The 18,218-nt window shown below is 44.3% G+C and overlaps 1 protein-coding gene across 1 annotated transcript; it reads right to left on the minus strand.

Moving 5' to 3' along the window:
- Nucleotides 1–1,313: 1,313 nt before the first annotated feature.
- sptssb (serine palmitoyltransferase, small subunit B) lies at nucleotides 1,314–7,694 on the minus strand. The gene is made up of 2 exons (XM_078410072.1): nucleotides 7,583–7,694; nucleotides 1,314–2,566 (listed from the first exon to the last, which is right to left on the minus strand). Exon 2 carries the CDS (start codon nucleotides 2,535–2,537, stop codon nucleotides 2,295–2,297), a length of 243 nt encoding a protein of 80 aa, XP_078266198.1. The 5' UTR covers nucleotides 2,538–2,566; nucleotides 7,583–7,694; the 3' UTR covers nucleotides 1,314–2,294.
- Nucleotides 7,695–18,218: the final 10,524 nt, after the last annotated feature.

Below are 18,218 nucleotides of genomic sequence, written 5' to 3' on the forward strand. Positions count from 1 at the left end.
AGAAAAGAACACAGGACACACGACCCCAACACAAACATCCATCACAGTGACTCCAAACACCCCCTCACTGTGATGGAGGCAACAAAACTTCCCCTCTTCCCCCCGCACCCACGGACAGACAGCTCGACCCCTACCGAGGCAACCGACACGCACAGCCCCCGCAAGGGGATGGAAGGCCCCGCGGCCGAGCCGCCCCGGGCATTGAAACGTCCCGCGGCCGCACCGGGCGATGTTAAGTCCAGCGGCAGAGCCGCACCGGGCACCGAAACGTCCCGCGGCCGAGCCGCACCGGGCACTGAAACGTCCCGCGGCCGAGCCGCGCCGGGCACTGAAACGTCTCGCGGCCGAGCCGCGCCGGTGATGTTAAGTCCAGCGGCCGAGCCGCACCGGGCGATGGAAGGCCCCGCGGGCGAGCTGCGCCCCGGGGAAGAGACCTAATAAAAGAAAGGTTTCCCCCGCCCCACCCCACCCCTCCTACAGCAAGGGACCATTGGACAGAATATCAAGCGGTGAGCAATACCGATGATTCAGAGACCTTTCGATGTGAAAGAAACGTGACTGCCAGTTTTTTTTGTTTTAGAGATACAGAGCGGAACCAGGTCCTTCCACCCACCAAGTCCGTGCCGACCAGCGATCCCCGCACACTAATACTATTCTAACACACCAGGGACAATTTTCTATTTATACCAAGCTAACTATCCTACAAACCTATATGTCTTTGGAATGTGGCAGGAAACCGGAGCACCCGGAGAAAACCCATGCAGGACATGGGGAGAATATATAAACTCTGTACAGACAGCACCCAGGATCTAACCTGGGTCTCTGGTGCTGCAAGGCAGCAACTCCACTGCTATGCCGACAAAGTTGCCAAAAATGAGACGATCCAACCCATTTTTTGTATAGTCCAGGATGTTTTAACCAAGGAAAAAAAGGTGTTACTAGCTTCAGTAGTAAATCTCAAAGGTTACCGGGAAAAAAAACACCAGAGTGAACTTGTTGTATTGCTCCTTAAGAGATGGACAGACAATGGGCTTTTACTCATGATTCAATGCCTATATTGAGTTGGGAGAAGTCACCACCTACACATTAATTGACACATTGAGATCATTTTACCCTCTGCTTAATTTGCAATCACCCGTTAGACAAACCAAACTGTATCAGACTATACCACCACGAGAAAGAAATGATTTTGAGCAAACTTTATTGAGAATCCATAATACATCACCATGGATTTTCCCCTGAATAATGCAGCAAGGAAAAGTTAGATGTTCATTTAAAACATTAAATCAAATGTTAAATTATGTGTCCTTTGGTTAATTATTATCAGCATAAGGCAACAATGGTCTATCATCAGCAGACCTCAGATGTAAAAGATGTCATATGACAAACTGCCTTATTTTATTGCAAAAGCATTCATTTATAGTGCCTTCACTCAATAACACTTTCCTGTAATTTCAGTATAGTGCCAGAGTACAATACATGGAAACACATTTTAGGCTTTTAAATAGCAATTGGAAGTTGTATTTTTTTTAAATTGTCCCTCTAATCACTCTACCATCAAATTAATTCAGTAGCAAAATAAAAAGAGGATGCCCAAATCTTATTTTTTCTTTACAAGTAAATTATCCTACATTTTAACACCAAGCAATAACAACAGCGGTGTTCAAAGTATGGCCTGATATCTTCGAGTTGCCACATAACCTGATATTTGTCAGTTTGTGTAGCTCAGGACCATTAATTTCCAATCACGCAAAAGATTGACACAAAATGCTGCAGTGACTCAGCGGGACAGGCAGCATCTCTGGAGAGAAGGAATGGGTGACGTTTCGGGTCGAGACCCTTCTTCAGGTGCTTAAATCATGCAAATCTTTAGTAAATTTAAAGCGTTTTTAATAAAACTACACGTATGTATATTTTTACAATAAAAGATCCACATAAACCAGAATGCAATACATAAAAATGATTTGTCAGAATTGAGCTTTGACAAATACCATAACTGTAGAGTAAATATTTGACTCTTGTAGTTATTGCTGCATCTAGGCCTTTATTGCTAGTGCCACGCTGGTAACATTTCTATTAACTCATGACTGTGGATTCCCAACTTTAACTGGTGAACATTTTTAGAACAGAATGCTTCTTACTACATTATTTGAGCCACAAGGTTATTGAGGTGCAAATTTAAGGTTGCAGCCATGAAGTAAGTTTAAAACCCGTCCCAGAGTTGTCAGCAAGTCCATAGATACACAGGATCTCTTCTTAAAAAACTCCATCTAGATTCTTAAAATCATTATGGATCAAGTCATGATTGCAATTCTGCTTTCCGTCTGACCACCACCTAAGCCTGAAAAGAACTCCAGTGCCAGACGAATGTGAATGGGAATGAAGACGTAGGATGTGTACAGAACCATGGCCACGATGATGAGCAGAAATGAATTGAAAATTGTCTGTTCCCAGGGCTCCAGCACATAACTACATGTAATAAGCAGGTACTGGTAATATAGCCAGGCCAAGGCATCCTTCAGACCTTTCATGTCCATATCTCCCACTGTGTGGAGGGCAGGTTAGCCTGTACAAGTAAAGAGAGAATTTGGTTAGAATCAAATGGGCAGAAATGGCAGGCTCATCATTGCTACTATATTCTGTGCAACTGTAAATCTTAGGGACAAGGAATTGTAGATGCTGGAATCTTGAGCTAAACAAAGTGGTGTAATCTCAATGGTATGAACATCAAATTCTTCAATTTCAGACCACACTGCCCCCCCCCCATCTCATTCATGTGACCCCCCCCCCCACCCAATGTGCACCCATTTTTTCAACTATCCCTTCCCTCATCCAATCACCCCCTCCAGCCATCCCCTTCCACCTATATCCCCCCCCCCCGGCCTTACACGTGCCTTGGGCAACACAGTGATACAGCGGTAGCGCCAAATACCCGGGTTCATTCCAGACTGCGGGTGTTATATGTACAGAGTTTGCACGTACCCCCTGTAACCGCATGGGTTTTCTCCGGGTGCTCCAGTTTCCACCCACATTCCAAAGAAGTTTTGGGTTTGGAGATTAAATGGCTTCTGTAAAGTGTAAATTGTCCCTTGTGTGTAGGATAGTGGTGGTCTACATGGTGGTCGTTGGTCAGTGCGGACTTGGTGGGCTGAAGCGCTTGTTTTCACGCTGTATCTCTAAAGTCCAAAGTCACTCCTCTTCTCATATCTGACAACCTTGTCTCAATAGACAATAGATAATAGACAATAGGTGCAGGAGTAGGCCATTCAGCCCTTCGAGCCAGCACCGCCATTCAATGCGATCATGGCTGATCACTCTCAATCAGTACCCCGTTCCTGCCTTCTCCCCATACCCCCTCACTCCGCTATCCTTAAGAGCTCTATCCAGCTCTCTCTTGAAAGCATCCAACGAACTGGCCTCCACTGCCTTCTGAGGCAGAGAATTCCACACCTTCACCACCCTCTGACTGAAAAAGTTCTTCCTCATCTCCGTTCTAAATGGCCTACCACTTATTCTTAAACTGTGGCCCCTTGTTCTGGACTCCCCCAACATTGGGAACATGTTATCTGCCTCTAATGTGTCCAATCCCCTAATTATCTTATATGTTTCAATAAGATCCCCCCTCATCCTTCTAAATTCCAGTGTATACAAGCCCAATCGCTCCAGCCTTTCAACATACGACAGTCCCGCCATTCCGGGAATTAACCTAGTGAACCTACGCTGCACGCCCTCCATAGCAAGAATATCCTTCCTCAAATTTGGAGACCAAAACTGCACACAGTACTCCAGGTGCGGTCTCACCAGGGCCCGGTACAACTTTGATCCTTTGAATCTCTGCCCTTTGTCCACTTATTTCCCTCACGAGCACCTATCACTTGCCAGACTTTGTCCTGCCCCAGCTCTTTTTAAGCTTTTTACCCCTTACTATAATCAGTCTGAAGAAGATTCGCAATCCGAAACGTCGCCTATCCATTCCCACCACGATTGCTGCCCGACCCACTGAACCCAGCACTTGGTGTTTTGCAACTGTAAACCTTTCCAGGGTCACAAACCACCCGAATACTCACAGGGGAAAAATGCAAACCAAAAGTACAATCTGAAATTAAAACTGTGCTGGAAATTGAAAGTCCTGCAGCAATTCTAGAGAAAGAAAATGTTTTGAGTTAATGATATTTCCAAGAGAGAAAATATAGACGTGTCAAAAGTTAGTTTAGAGAGCAATTTGAGCAAGTACAAGCTTTCACTGACTTAGAACTCAATTCCATCCGTGCCTTAGAGCTGTTGCATTCAACATTTCAATTATTGTATCCTAGTTAATTGCCCGATTCTGCCAAATAGAACTCGAAAGCTGGAGGATTAACGATTAATTGAGCCTGTGCTCTAAACAGCCACATTCTGTGGAAAGTATTCATTCCATGTGATAAAACAATGTAGTTAGTATCAGGTCTAACTTTATACTTGTGGCATTGGTGTGCATTACTTTAGACTTTGGAGATACAGAGTTGAAACAGGCACTTCGACCCACCGAGTCAGCGCCGACCAGCGATCAACCAATATGTTAGCACTATCCTACACACAAGGGACAATTTACAATTTTACAGAAGCCAATTAACCTATAAACCTGCACGTCTTTGGAGTGTGGGAGGAAACTAGAGCATCCAGAGAAAATCCGTACAATGTACAAACTCCGTACAGACAGCATCCATAGTTGGGATTGTAGCTGGGTCTCTGGCGCTGTAAGACAGCAACTCTGCCCCTGTGCCACCCTTGTTACAATATTGGCAAATTTTCTGCACACACATCCTCTTTTCTGACACATGGGCAACTGTATCAACCTGTAGGCCAAAGTTCCATAAATAAGGCTGATTTTTAACTACAAAATATTTAAATTTCCACAAAGTTGAAACCAAGAAAATAATTTGAGGTTACAGAAATTGACAGAAATTTCTAGTTCTGTATTTAAAATCGTTGCGACAGTTGTCATATTACATTTCATTGTCCAAGGGTTAATCCATTATAGGAGAGTGACATCACCAGTCATTCAACCATTGCAACTTGGGCTTTCCCTTATGCCCAATGGCAGGCTACACTTGTTATAACTTAACTTTGTCCTGGTCTGATTTTCATGTTTGTGTGTCGCAAGTGACAAACACACAGGTGGAGAAACACAAGATACGATAGTGGTGTTTAAGACAGTTTTAAAAAGGCACGTGGATCTGCAGGGAATGGAGGGCTTTGGATCATGTCCAGGTAGATGAAATTAGTTTATCTTGGCATCATGTTTGGCAGAGACATTGTGGTCCGAAGAGCCTGTTTCTGTGTTGAACTGTTCTACGTTCCATATTAGAAAGAACACCAGTAGGTCACAAGTTTCAAACTCCCTCCAGATTTCAATAATATCAGAACTGATATGATCTTACCTCAACTTTGTCACTATTCCCCAGAACCCATGACTCTTGACCTGCCTATTATCCCACCATCTATCTATAGTCAGACTTCAATATATCCAATAACAGATCCTCTAAATTGTCCTGCGGTAGAGAATTCTAAAGAATGCCAAAAAGGACTCTCCCTTCTTCTTAAATAACCAACAATTTGTTCAAAAATTATGTTTACAAGTTCTAGATTCTACAGATGCTCTGTCGAAAGCATACCGTTGGGTTGGATCATAGCTTTGTTTGGGAACAGCTCTGCTCAAGACTGCAAGAAATTGTAGAGTTGTAGATGTAGTCCCGTTCAACACACGTACCAGACTTTCAACATTGACTCCACCACACTTACCACTGCCTCACCATTTGTTGTTCTGAATTGTAGTGAGTACAAGTTCAATCTTTCCTTAAAACCATCCATCCATTGCAGAAGTCAACTTTGTGACGCTGATTCAAACTATTTGTTTGTGGGGTGGCACAATGGCACAGCGTAGAGTTGCTGCCTTACAGCGCCAGCGACCCAGGTTCGATCCTGTCTGTACAGAGCTTTTTTACGTGACTGCATGGGTTTTCTCTGTCTGCTCTGATTTTCTCCCACACTCCAAAGACGTACAGGTATGTAGGTTAATTGATTGGGTAAATGTAAAAATTGTCCCTAGTGTGTGTAGGATAGTGTTAATGTGCGGGGATGGCTGGGCGGCGCGGACTCGGTGGGCCGAAGGGCCTGTTTCCGCACTGTATCTCTAAATAGTGCTGGTGCATTGCGTGATCACTGGTCGGAGCGGACTTGGTGGGCTGAAGGGCCTGTTTTCGCACTATTTCTCTAAAGTATACTTCCAATGCATTTATACCCTCATGAAAGGAAAGCACAGCCCTGTACACGTTAACATACTTTCCAAAGTCATATACTTCCTTCCCACCGAAGGAAGCTGGAGCACCTGGAGGAATCCCATGTGGTCACAGGGAGAATGTGCATAGTCCACATAGGCAGCACCCAAGGTGGGTGTCTGATGCCGCTGTGCCACGTGTTTTATGCCTAGGAAGAGAATCTACGAATGAAGCTAAAGGTAACCAGTGCATGGATATGTGTTTCAAGAGCAGAGAATGCACAAGTAGGCAGACTAAATAGAGACGAAAGGCTCAATTCAAGGCCAAAGCATTATGTAGTAGTTATTATACAGTGTGCTCTAGGCTTCATTCAATATCTACACAGGAGGGCAAATGGAAAACTGAGGAATGGAGTTTCTGCCACGCCTGTTGATGAAAGGAAAACTATTGCAGGTAAACATTTTATCCCTGACAAAAAGGCAAGAGAGGAGCTGATGAAATCTCCACTCAATCGCAGGTTATTTGTAAACTACTGGGGTACAATGTCAACAAGTGCCCCTTCTTCCTCCCCCCCCTACCCCCCCACAATCACCCTTCCAACTATTCCTCTATTGATTTAACATCATGGTCCAAGTCTGACAAAGCCAGGCAACATTTAAGATATTATTATTTTTGCTTAACGTGGACTCTTGTTAAAGCGACACCTTGATCTTGATGTTTGGCCTTTCAAAACACACTGGCAACCGCCATGAACTACATGCGGCAACAGTTTTGTGCTTTTAGGAATTAGTCCACGCTTCACTGGTTTTTCCATGCGAGAGACACCTGTGTGTACCGATTTCCGGCCACCAAGATGCCTCAGTGAAATGGCTGCAAATATATTGATTATTGGTCTTCATTTCTTTTAGGAACATCAGATAGAATCTCCAAATGACACTGGGCCAGTTTCAACATACAAAGAGTTGTCTAGCGCCTGATGGAAGGATGTTTCTGCGCATTTTCTCCTCCAGTCTACAGCAGGGGGAAGATACAAGGCACGATTCCGCATTGTAATAAATATCACCGCTGTTCTTTTATCAATAATGAAGCGACTAGATTGGCCCTGGCAGCTTCACAACGGCACTGCGGGCTACACTTAATCCTGCTGCGGTTCTCCACGCCTTTGTAACACTCCCTGAAGCAGCCTCCCTTGCTGCACCATCCCCCTCCTCTCCAGTTCCCCCTCTCTCTCTCTCTCCCCACTCAGCAACAGTGTGGTTCCCCGGCTTTGCTCGCCGCTTTCCCCGGCTATTCCTGCCGTCCTGTCCCATCCCGTCCTCACTCACCGGACTCCCGCCCCCTTCACCCCGGCGTGTGGACCTTCTCGCCACCGGCGCTGCTAACGCTGCCGGACAGGCACACAGTGCAGAAACGCTCCCGCTCCATCCCATCGACACGCGGACCCCGCAGACCCAGTTCCCTCCTACCATCCCCATGTCTCCCCCCCTCCCCTCCCCGTTATCTCCTCCACCGTCCCAGTCTATTCCAGCATTCCCTATCCCCCGCCCAGTCCTATGCTCCGCAGTCCAACCAACCTCCCCAAACCCAGTTTGCCCCCGCAACCATCCCCCGCAGCTTCAGTCTCCTCCAGCCCCCTTCCCACACCTCCCCCCGCACCGCCAGTCCCCTCCTTTCTCTCTTCTAATCCCCTTCCCATTCCCTCCTTCCGCCCCTTCCTATCCCCCCACTAGCTCCATTCCAATTCCCACCCCGCTCCTTCCCCACTCCCCTCTCCAACTCCCCATTCCATCACCTCCCACCCCATTCCCCCCCTCCCTCCCTCCCATCTCTTCCAGCTCCCCATTCCCCTTCCCTCCAATTCCATCCTCCCTCCATCTCCCACCCCATTCCCCCTCTCCCTCCCCACCCCCACTCCACCCTCCCAATTGCCCTCTCCAGCCATAGTTTCCTCCTCTCTCCAACAGTCCATGCCCCTCGCAAGCCCCGGCAACACATCCACCCCACTAACTCCCTGCCCTCTACCGGAGCCACTCACCGTGACCCTGTGCAACCTCCAGTCCCAGTCGGTGCAGGCCCCGATCACTCCACATGCACCGTGTCCGGTGATGGGGTGTTTCGATTTCAAAGGCCATTCCAGGTCTGACAGCAACCGGCCGGCATTATTCTCTTGGGGCGGACTCAACCCAGACCTGAATTAACCGGTATCTTCAGGTTTAACACCCATGCTCCAGGGCGAGACTTCAAATGGCAACAACTTATCGATGGACGTGGGGTTTAAAAACCTATGCTATCTTATCGATTATCAGGTCATTACCACAGTGTGAATATCCTACCTGATGATCTTTACTAAGAAATAGGAGTCACTGCCAAAATAACGTTGAAACTAAATATTATACTGCCGTAAAAGAACACTAAACAAATCCTACCTATCTCACTTCAATGTAGAATGAAATCGATCACAGGCTGGCAATATCATCTTGGGGTTCAAATAGTTCTGATAAAAAGTTTAAATATTGTGCTCAATTAATGGTATTCTTTAAAACAATCTACACACATTTTTGTCTACTGTCTGTGGATATAACTCTGGGATCAAAAGGCTTGTGGCAGCTTTGAGTCAGAAAGTATGTGAAAAAGCAGAGCTGTTTTACAGACCGGAGAGGGAATTTATTCACACGCCTCAGGAGTAGCAGTCTACTTTGGATTTACCAATATTTACCAATATTATTGGGCGGAATTAGGAGTTCCAAGTGAAGGTGGAAATCATAATCTTTCACTGAGCTGATTGTCGCTGATAGAATAATCGAGCCTAATATTGGACTCATAGAGTCAGAGTCATAGAGTGATGTAGCATGGAAACAGGTGTTTTGGCCCAACTTGCCCACACCGGCCAACATGTCCCAGCTACACTCGTCCCACCTGCCTACTTTTGGCCCATATCCTTCCAAACCTGTCCTTTCCATGTACCTGTCTAACTGTTTCTTAAACGTTGCGATAGTCCCTGTCTCAACTATCTCCTCTGGCAGCTAGTTCCATATACGCACCACCCTATGTGTGAAAAAGTTATCCCTCAAAGAGTTTAGTGCGATCATGCAAACTCAGTCAGTTCAGTTATATTCTATAGAAACAAGTAACCACAGATGCTGGTTTACAAAAAAAAAGACACGTGGTGCTGGAGTAACACAGCAGGTCAGGCAACATCTCTGGAGAACAAGGATAGGTGACGTTTCGAGTCGAGACTCCAGCACTTTTGTGTCCTTCAATTTCATAGTGGATTCTAATGGAGAGTTGGGGGGTTGTTGAAAGCTGGAAAAGAGGTAGAGGAAGGCAAAAGCCTGGCAAGTGATAGCTGAATACAGTTGAGGGTTTTTTAGATTGATAGATGGGTGAACAAAGGCATTTTCTCTCCTTTTTATATCTAGCCTTTGTCTACCCAAATGCCAATCACAAAACACTCCTCGCTTGTATAAAACTGTCGCTTGCCAGGCTTGGTCCTGCCCTCACCTCTTCACCAGCTCTCTCCCCCCTACTTGAACCGGTCTGACGAAGGGTCCCGACCTGAAACGCCATTGATCCATGTCCTCCACAGATGATACCTGATCTGCTAAGTTTAGTTTAGTTTAGAGATACAGCGTGGAAACAGGCCCATCGGCCCACTGAGTCTGCGCCGACCAGTGATCCCCCGTACACTACCACTATCCTACACACTAGGGACAATTTTCACCAAAGTCAATTAACCTACAAATCTGTACATCTTTGGAGTGAGGGAGGAAACCAGAGCACCCAGAGAAAACCCACACGGTCCCAGGGAGATGGGTACAAACATCGTACAGACAGCACCCGCAGTCAGGATCGAACCCAGGTCTCTGGCGCTGTAAGGCAGTAACTCAACCTCCCTCTACTTACCCCAGCACTGTGTTTTTCCCAGCAGGTCAGGCAGCATCTGCGAAGGGAATGGATAGGCGACATTCCTGTTGCAGTCTACCTGCAAGAAGGATCCCGATCCAAAACATTGCCTCTTCCATCCAAGCATGCTGCCTGATCCCGAGTTGCTCTCGCGCTTTGTGTTCTTTTCTCGATAGATATTGACAAGTGGCAAGATTAACAGTATTCAATGTCAGTTACATCTGTGCGAACCTGATACCAATGCTTAACCCACTTCTCAAAGCATTCTGGGGTGGATCTTGTTAATTTGACTGAGTTAGGCCCTGCATCATATTTGATCTTACCAATCAGCTTGAAACTGGCTTTTGCATGTGGTCCTACTCCAAGCAGGTGTTGAGAGCAGCCAGGAAAGCAGCCAATGCCAGAAACACTCCACATGTCAAACAATGTTTATGGAAAGGAAATCAGAGTTAATGTTTCATTAGGACTATTCTGATGAAAGGGCCGTGGCTTGAAATTTTTTTTTTTTAGTTTAGCGATATAGCGCGGAATTAGGCCCTTCCGGCCTGCCGAGTCCACACCGACCAGAACAAACATTATCCTACACACACTCAAGACAATTTACATTTAGACCAAGCCAATTAAACTACAAACCTGAACGTCTTTGCAATGTGGGAGGAAACGTTCTTCACGGGGAGAACGTACAAACGCCGGACAGACAACACCCGTGGTTGGGATCGAACCCGGGTCTGTGGCGCTATAAGGCAGTAGCTCTACTGCTAAGCCAATGTGCTACCCTAAATGTTAACTCAGTTTCTCTTTCCACAGATGCTTCCGAGTGTTTCCAACATTTTTGCTTTTTATTGCAGGTTTCATTCCAGTGTTCTTTTTATTCATAAGTTTCTATATGCATAAGTTTCTATCTGCATTAATAGGAGAATGACATGGTTAATTGCAGAGACATGGGTCCTGAACTTAAAGAAAGGTAACTTTGATGGTGTGAAACGGGAATTGGCTAGGATAGTTGGATTAGTTCCTATGGACCGGGGGGTAGCTAACGTACCCCCACTTTTTAAGAAAGGAGGGAGAGAGAAAACAGGGAATTATAGACCAGTTAGCCTGACATCGGTAGTGGGGAAGATGCTTGAGTCGTTTATTAAAGATGTAATAGCAGTGCATTTGGAAAGCAAAGTCAGCATGGATTTATAAAGTGGAATGGGTGACTCTATACGCTGCCTGACCCGCTGAGTTACTGCAGTACTTTGAACGTTGCTCAGGGAATAGAAGGATATGGACAATGTGCAGTAGGTGGGATTACTTTAATTTGGCATTAGGGTCATTGCACACCTGGTGGGCTGAAAGGCCTGTTCTTTTGCTGTACTGTTCTACGTTCTATGTTTAGGTTTCCAGCAACTGCAGTTTTTAATTTTTTAATTCATTTTGAGAGCAGAAATCAGAAAGATTTGGTGGAATACCATTTGCTGCTGGAAATTCAGCCTCTGGTTTAGGTGCTTTCAGTTGGTAGGAGAAACAGAGCTTGCAAATGGAATAGCAGATCTTAGGAGGATGTATGAGCAGACCAGATGACATATTTTATCGTAGTATCTAAATCGTAGGAGATGACATAAAATGGGAAGATTTGTAAAGCGCTACTTAGTTTACAAAGATCTAAAATGGGTATGTTTACCCCACTTAATCCTTGCAACCAATTACATTAAAAAGATACTCAGTGACCACAAATGTGGAACTCTGCATACATCTGTGGCTTTGTTGTTTGCTACTGTGACTTTGATGCTTTATTAGAAATGCTGCAATTAATTATGAAAACACTCAACAAGCACAATGTAATTGGTCCTCATTTCAAGCAGCAATCTCTAATTCCTTTAATTGCAACAAATATACGTCCAGCAAAACGATTCTACATTAGCCAAAATTGTCATGGCCACCAAAGTGGTATTTATTCAGCAAACTTGATCTTGCCCTTGATGAAATGGGTGGCGAAGCAATAGGAATTAACTGTATAACTATGCAGGCCAGAGTTCGGGGGTGCATCAGAAAACTTTCAGTAAATTACCCATAATATTGAAAATATGCCATGTTCACAAAAGCAGTTCAAATCCAATCCACTAATCCAGCTGGGCAACTTACAACCCCCCAATATGAACATTGATTTCTCTAATTTCAAGTAACTCCTGCATTTCTCCCCCTCCCTCCTAGTCATCCTACTTGTTCCACTGTTTGCATCCGTCTCAAAGTGTTGGAGTAACTCAGCTGGTCAGGCAGCATAATTCATAAGTTCTAGCTAGGAGCAGAATAAGGCCATTCAGCCCATTAAGTCTACTCCGCCATTCAATCGTGGTTGATTTAACTTTCACTCTCAATCCCATTCTACTGCATTCACCCCATAACCTCTGACACTTTACAGTCGTCTGTGGCAATGAATTCCACAGATTCACCACACTCTGACCAAAGAAAATCCTTCTCATCTCTTTTCTAAAGATACGTCCTTTTATTCTAAGGTTATGGCATCTCCAGAGAAAAGGTGATGTATCAGGGTCGCGACTCTTTCAGGTCGTTGTAGTGCAGATGTTGTAGTGCAGGGGTGTCAAACTACTGGCCCGCGGGCCGCATCTGGCCCGCGAAGGGGTCCAATCCGGCCTGCGGGATGATTTGGGGAAAAGCCAGCGCTTATACACAGAAAGTGAGCTACATGACCGCTTAAACTCACAGCAAATATGAATTTTGCGCAGAAGGAAAATGCAAGTCCGATCTGCAGCTGCCACCTCCCCACTCCCCAGCTCCCGGGGTTGAGGGAAGCTACACCCATATCCAGCCATGCGGTGACGCAGACGGGAAGGGGCCGGCACTGGGGAAGGTGGGGAGTCTCAGCGTTGTTGTGGACCGGGAAGTGCCTGGGCTGCCGCCACAAAGATCGCCACCATGTACCTGAGGTAGACACAAAATGCTGGATTAACTCAGCGGGTCAGGCAGCATCTCTGGAGAGAAGGAATGGGTGACATTTCGGGACGAGACCCTTCTTCAGTCTGGTTAGGGATAAGGGAAATGAGAGATGTAGACGCTGGTAGAGCTGAGGAGCTATTATTAGCTCCTGTTTTTTTGTCTACTAAGAGTAATTTCTTTCCAAACAGAGTGAATGCATCAACCCTGTTCATCAAGTTGCTGATTATCCATAGTTGCAGGAAGGGAAACAAAAGACTGCATATGCTAGAAATCTGATATCAAACTGGAAATACTGGAAAACTTAACAGGTTGGACAATGTCAATAGACAATAGGTACAGGAGGAGGCCATTCGGCCCTTCGAGCCAGCACCACCATTCAATGTGATCATGGCTGATCATTCTCAATCAGTACCCCGTTCCTGCCTTCTCCTCATACCCCCTGACTCCACTATCCTTAAGAGCTTTATCTAGCTCTTTCTTGAATGCATTCAGAGAATTGGCCTCCACTGTCTTCTGAGGCAGAGGATTCCACAGATTCACAACTCTCCGACTGAAGTTTTTCCTCATCTCAGTTCTAAATGGCCTACCGCTTATTCTTAAACTGTGGCCCCTTGTTCTGGACTCCCCCAACATTGGGAACATGTTTCCTGCCTCTAACGTGTCCAACCCCTTAATAATCTTATACGTTTCGATAACATCTCCTTTCATCCTTCTAAATTCCAGTGTATACAAGCCTAGTCGCTCCAGTCTTTCAACATATGACAGTCCCGCCATTCCGGGAATTAACCTAGTAAACCTACGCTGCACGCCCTCAATAGCAAGAATATCCTTCCTCAAATTTGGAGACCAAAACTGCACACAGTACTCCAGGTGCGGTCTCACTAGGGCCCTGTACAACTGCAGAAGGACCTCTTTGCTCCTATACTCAACTCCCCATGTTATGATGGCCAACATTCCATTGGCTTTGTTCACTGCCTGTTGTCCACTGCATGCTTCCTTTCAGTGACTGATGCACTAGGACACCCTTTGTCTATAGAAAGAGAGTCAATCCTTCCGGTCCACTTTATGGAATCAATATTTCAGCTATGTTAAGTTAGATAAATTACGAGGGACATCCTCATTTCAGGAAACAAAAATAGAAGTTTCATTGATGAAGATACCTTTTATGCCACTGCGATAACACCACTGCATAACCTAGTTCAGTTCAGTTTAGTTTTTCAGTCATTTCAGTTTAGGTTTATTTAAATCGAAAGCAATATTGTTGCTCAAGTTAGTATTCAAGGTGATGGAACTTTTAACGGTTGGAAAGGGTTAGTGCAGCCTTTGAAATGGAGTTGATGTAGACAAGTAATGCCTTTCATGTGTCAGATGTCAAATCCAGCTTTATATAAATGTATCAGCAGTTCTTTGTGGCACCAATAGCTGAAAAGATGCATTATCCATAGCAGTTCAGGAAAAGGAGAGATATATTTCCATGTGGATTATTCTGTCACTGCAATGATGTATTCCTGTTGGCTTTCTCTGATGGTTTCTGAAAAGCAAGCTATGTAGAGGAATGGACACAAAGAGCTGGAGTAACTCAGCGGGTCAGGCAGCATTTCTGGAATAACTCAACGGGTCAGACAGCACTTTTGGAGAAAATGGATAGGTGATGTTTTGGGTCAGGATCCTTCTTCAGACATACAATGCATTGGGAAATTCAATACCATTTGCTGAATGCAGCAAGTCGAAGGTTTAATCAATATATTGAGGCACAACATCTTGGGAAACAACTAGCCAGCCCTGCAGTTACTAATCAATCCTTAAATGACATCCTTCTTATCTCTGAGATAGTCATTGAATGAGATACAAACATACCTCCACATATATAACATATCAATTCAACCCTCATTCATTAAGGAATTGAACCACCCACCTATTACAGAGAGCATGTCTTTATCTGCTTCCAGGGTGCCTAGAAACATAATATCTTGAATGAGATCTGTTTTGTTTTGCCAGATCACCTCACAAAGCAATAGCAAAGCAAACAATGTTCGTTTCCATTTTGAGCATAAACAGGATGCAGCCGTATTGATTAAGAAGCAGCTTCACTTCATCTTGAAGACTATTTAGGCAAGGATATATTTTCTAATATTTCCATATAGCAACTTTATTCTTCCTTAATACCAAATGGAAGGCACAGTGGAAATGTACATCACATCATCCATCCCAAGGTGGGTGTCATTCCAACAAATATGGAACATTTTGATTTACAAACAAGAATGCACCCAAATAAGTAATCAAATTAAGATAAAACTTACTTTGTGATGATCTTTAGCCTTTAGAGATGCAGCACGGAAACAGGTCCTTTGACCCTACGAGTCCGCGCTGACCAGCGATCACCCCGTACACTAGCACTATCCTACAAACAAGACAATTTACAATTTCCCTAAAGTCAATTATTCTACAAACCTGTATGTCTTTGGAGTGTGGGAGGAAACCGGATCGACCGGAGAACACCCATATGGTCACAGGGAGAACATACAAACGTACAGACAGCGCCCGTAGTCAGGATCAAACTCAGGTCTCTGGGGCTAAAAGGCAGCAACTTTACCGCTGCGCCACTGTGCCAAAATCTAAATTCTTCTATTTTAGATGCAAATTTCTCTGTTATAAATTTATGTTTTATTCGCTATTATAGAGTTTATACCGTAGCTTTAACATAATAAAATGCTCCGAAGAGAATTAATAAAATAAAATTGAAGAGTCCCATATGAATAGATACTGATGGAATTGATCCAGTCTTTCCACTGACTGGTTACATGCAACAAAAGCTTTCCACTCTACGTCAGTACATGTGACAATAAACTAACCTAAATAACGAACGGTGTGGGAATGGGAAGAGAATGCATTGCAGATGATTTTCTGAACATGATTGGAGAGAAACGATGAAACCAAATGAGTGCAATCCACCAGCTGTATATCCCTAGACAAGTATTAGAAAAAAATGGTGTGGTCACATGTACAAAATGCTGTCGGCTAGTTGGAAAGGACCTTTGATAAGCTGTCTTAAATGACAGATGACTGTGACAGTAGAAACTTAAAAAACACAGACTACTCAAACAGTCTGAATTTTAAACTTAGCTCTGCACCTATTAAAGTATGTTGATCACAAAACTGCAGCAGTTCAAAGCAGTTTATTCCAAATGGCGTCATACCTGAATACTTGTTGGCATCCTGATCAATCTTGCCTGAAGCTAAATTATATTATGCGCGCATACACACACTGCAACACAGGCACAGCTAAACAAAATGTTGCCTCTGAATAGCTACCTAAAGTAAAGGCTTTCCCAAAAGAACCTCTTTAATTTCCTGCATTCTTGTGTGGTAAAGACTTGCTTTGCTGATTTTTATGGTCAGCTTTGGAAGGATACAAAAACGATGCAGTTTTGTGATAGCAGTCTGCCTGCATGTTCATCCTATGAAGCAGAACAAACTCTTAAGCTTTATTATCCCCTTTTTAAACCATTTTTAAAGTGTGTGAATCCATAAAGTTAGTTATGTATCATTGCCATAATGGAGCCATTGAGTCATGCAGCATTTAAGGTGGCCCTTCAGTCCATTGAGACTATACCAACTATCAAACATCCATTTACACCACTCCTACACTAATTCCATTTCATTGACTCCACATTTCCATCCATTCCCCCCCAGATATTCTGAAGTCAATGTTATGTATTCAACCCTGGAATATACTCGGTACAGATTTCACTTTGCAAACATGTATATTTAGCTTAGTTTAATTTTGAGATACAGCATGGAATAGGTCCTTCAGCCTACCGAGTCTATGCTGACCATCGATCACCCGTTTACACTAGTTCTAGGATATCCCATTTTCTCATCCACTCCCTACACATTACGGGCAACTTACAGAAGCCAATTAAACTACAAACCCAAGTGTTTTGGGGACGTGGGAGGAAACTGGAGCACCCGGAGGAAAACCATGTGGTCACAGAGAGAACGTGCAAACTCCACACAAACTTCACCTGAGGTCTGGTTTGAACCCAGGATCTCTGGCACAGTGAGGCAGCAGCTCTACCAGCAGCACCACTGTGCCACCCTAGATATATACTGGAAGTTAAGATGTAAAATTCCTACTGAAGAAAATTAAATAATTCTTGCATTGAATCAGTGAACTAGTGAACACGAGGGAGCCTCTCATAGTTAGGTTTTCAGGATAACATCCAAAACATTTGGCAGAACTCCAGAGGGTTTTAGATGACAGTAATGTCTCAACAATATCTTTTTTATCTAAGACTTTGGTGTAGGAAATCTTTACATGAACTTTGACGCACCTGATTGAAGAAGGAAGTTTGAAGTTCTAATTTTAAGATTACACAGCTTAATATCAATGATGCCAGTCACAAAACTCGATCACCCTCTGGAAGTTGCTTTTTCTCACAACTGCAATGAAAGCAAAAAAAAATGTAACAGAACAATGTTAGAGCAACTATATTAGCATTAAGCAAAAACATAAAGTACTGGAATAAGTCAGTGAGTCAGGCAGCATCTGTGGAGGGAATGGATAGGCAAAGTTTAAGGTCAGGACCCTGCTTCAGACTGCCCCTTCCATCAGACTGAAGAAGGGTCTTGGCCTGAAACATTGTCTATCCATTCTATCCACAGGTGCTGCCTGACTCGCTGAGTAACTCCTGTACTTTGTGTTTTACTAAATATTCCAGCATCTGCAGTTCCTTGTATCTCGATATTAGCATTAAAATATTTTGCACTGTAAAAGTTTAGCATTTGGTCAATTATTATGCATGACTAATCTTCTGCCTTTTATGAATTTATGAATTCCTGGAGGATAGACGCAAAATGATGAGGTAACTCAACGGGTCAGGCAGCATCTCTGGAGAAAATGGAGAGGTGACTTTCAGGTCGGGACCCTTCTCCAGATTGATCGAAGGAGGGGAGGACTGGAAGCATGACAAGACCAGGACAAATCAGAGCCAGCAAGAGATGACCTCAGGCAGGTTAGTTCGCTGGGCGGCCAATTGTTGGCAAGGGACGGAGTGATCCCAACAGGGATACATCGTTGCGAACCGTAGAACTGATTAATCTAAATCTGGGATGTTA

This window comes from Rhinoraja longicauda, chromosome 13 (genome assembly GCF_053455715.1).
Source record: "Rhinoraja longicauda isolate Sanriku21f chromosome 13, sRhiLon1.1, whole genome shotgun sequence".
Taxonomy (NCBI): domain Eukaryota; kingdom Metazoa; phylum Chordata; class Chondrichthyes; order Rajiformes; family Arhynchobatidae; genus Rhinoraja; species Rhinoraja longicauda.

Coding starts and splice junctions, on each gene's coding strand:
- sptssb (XM_078410072.1), bottom strand. CDS start 2,537: ATGGACATGAAAGGTCTGAAGGATGCCTTGGCCTGGCTATATTACCAG.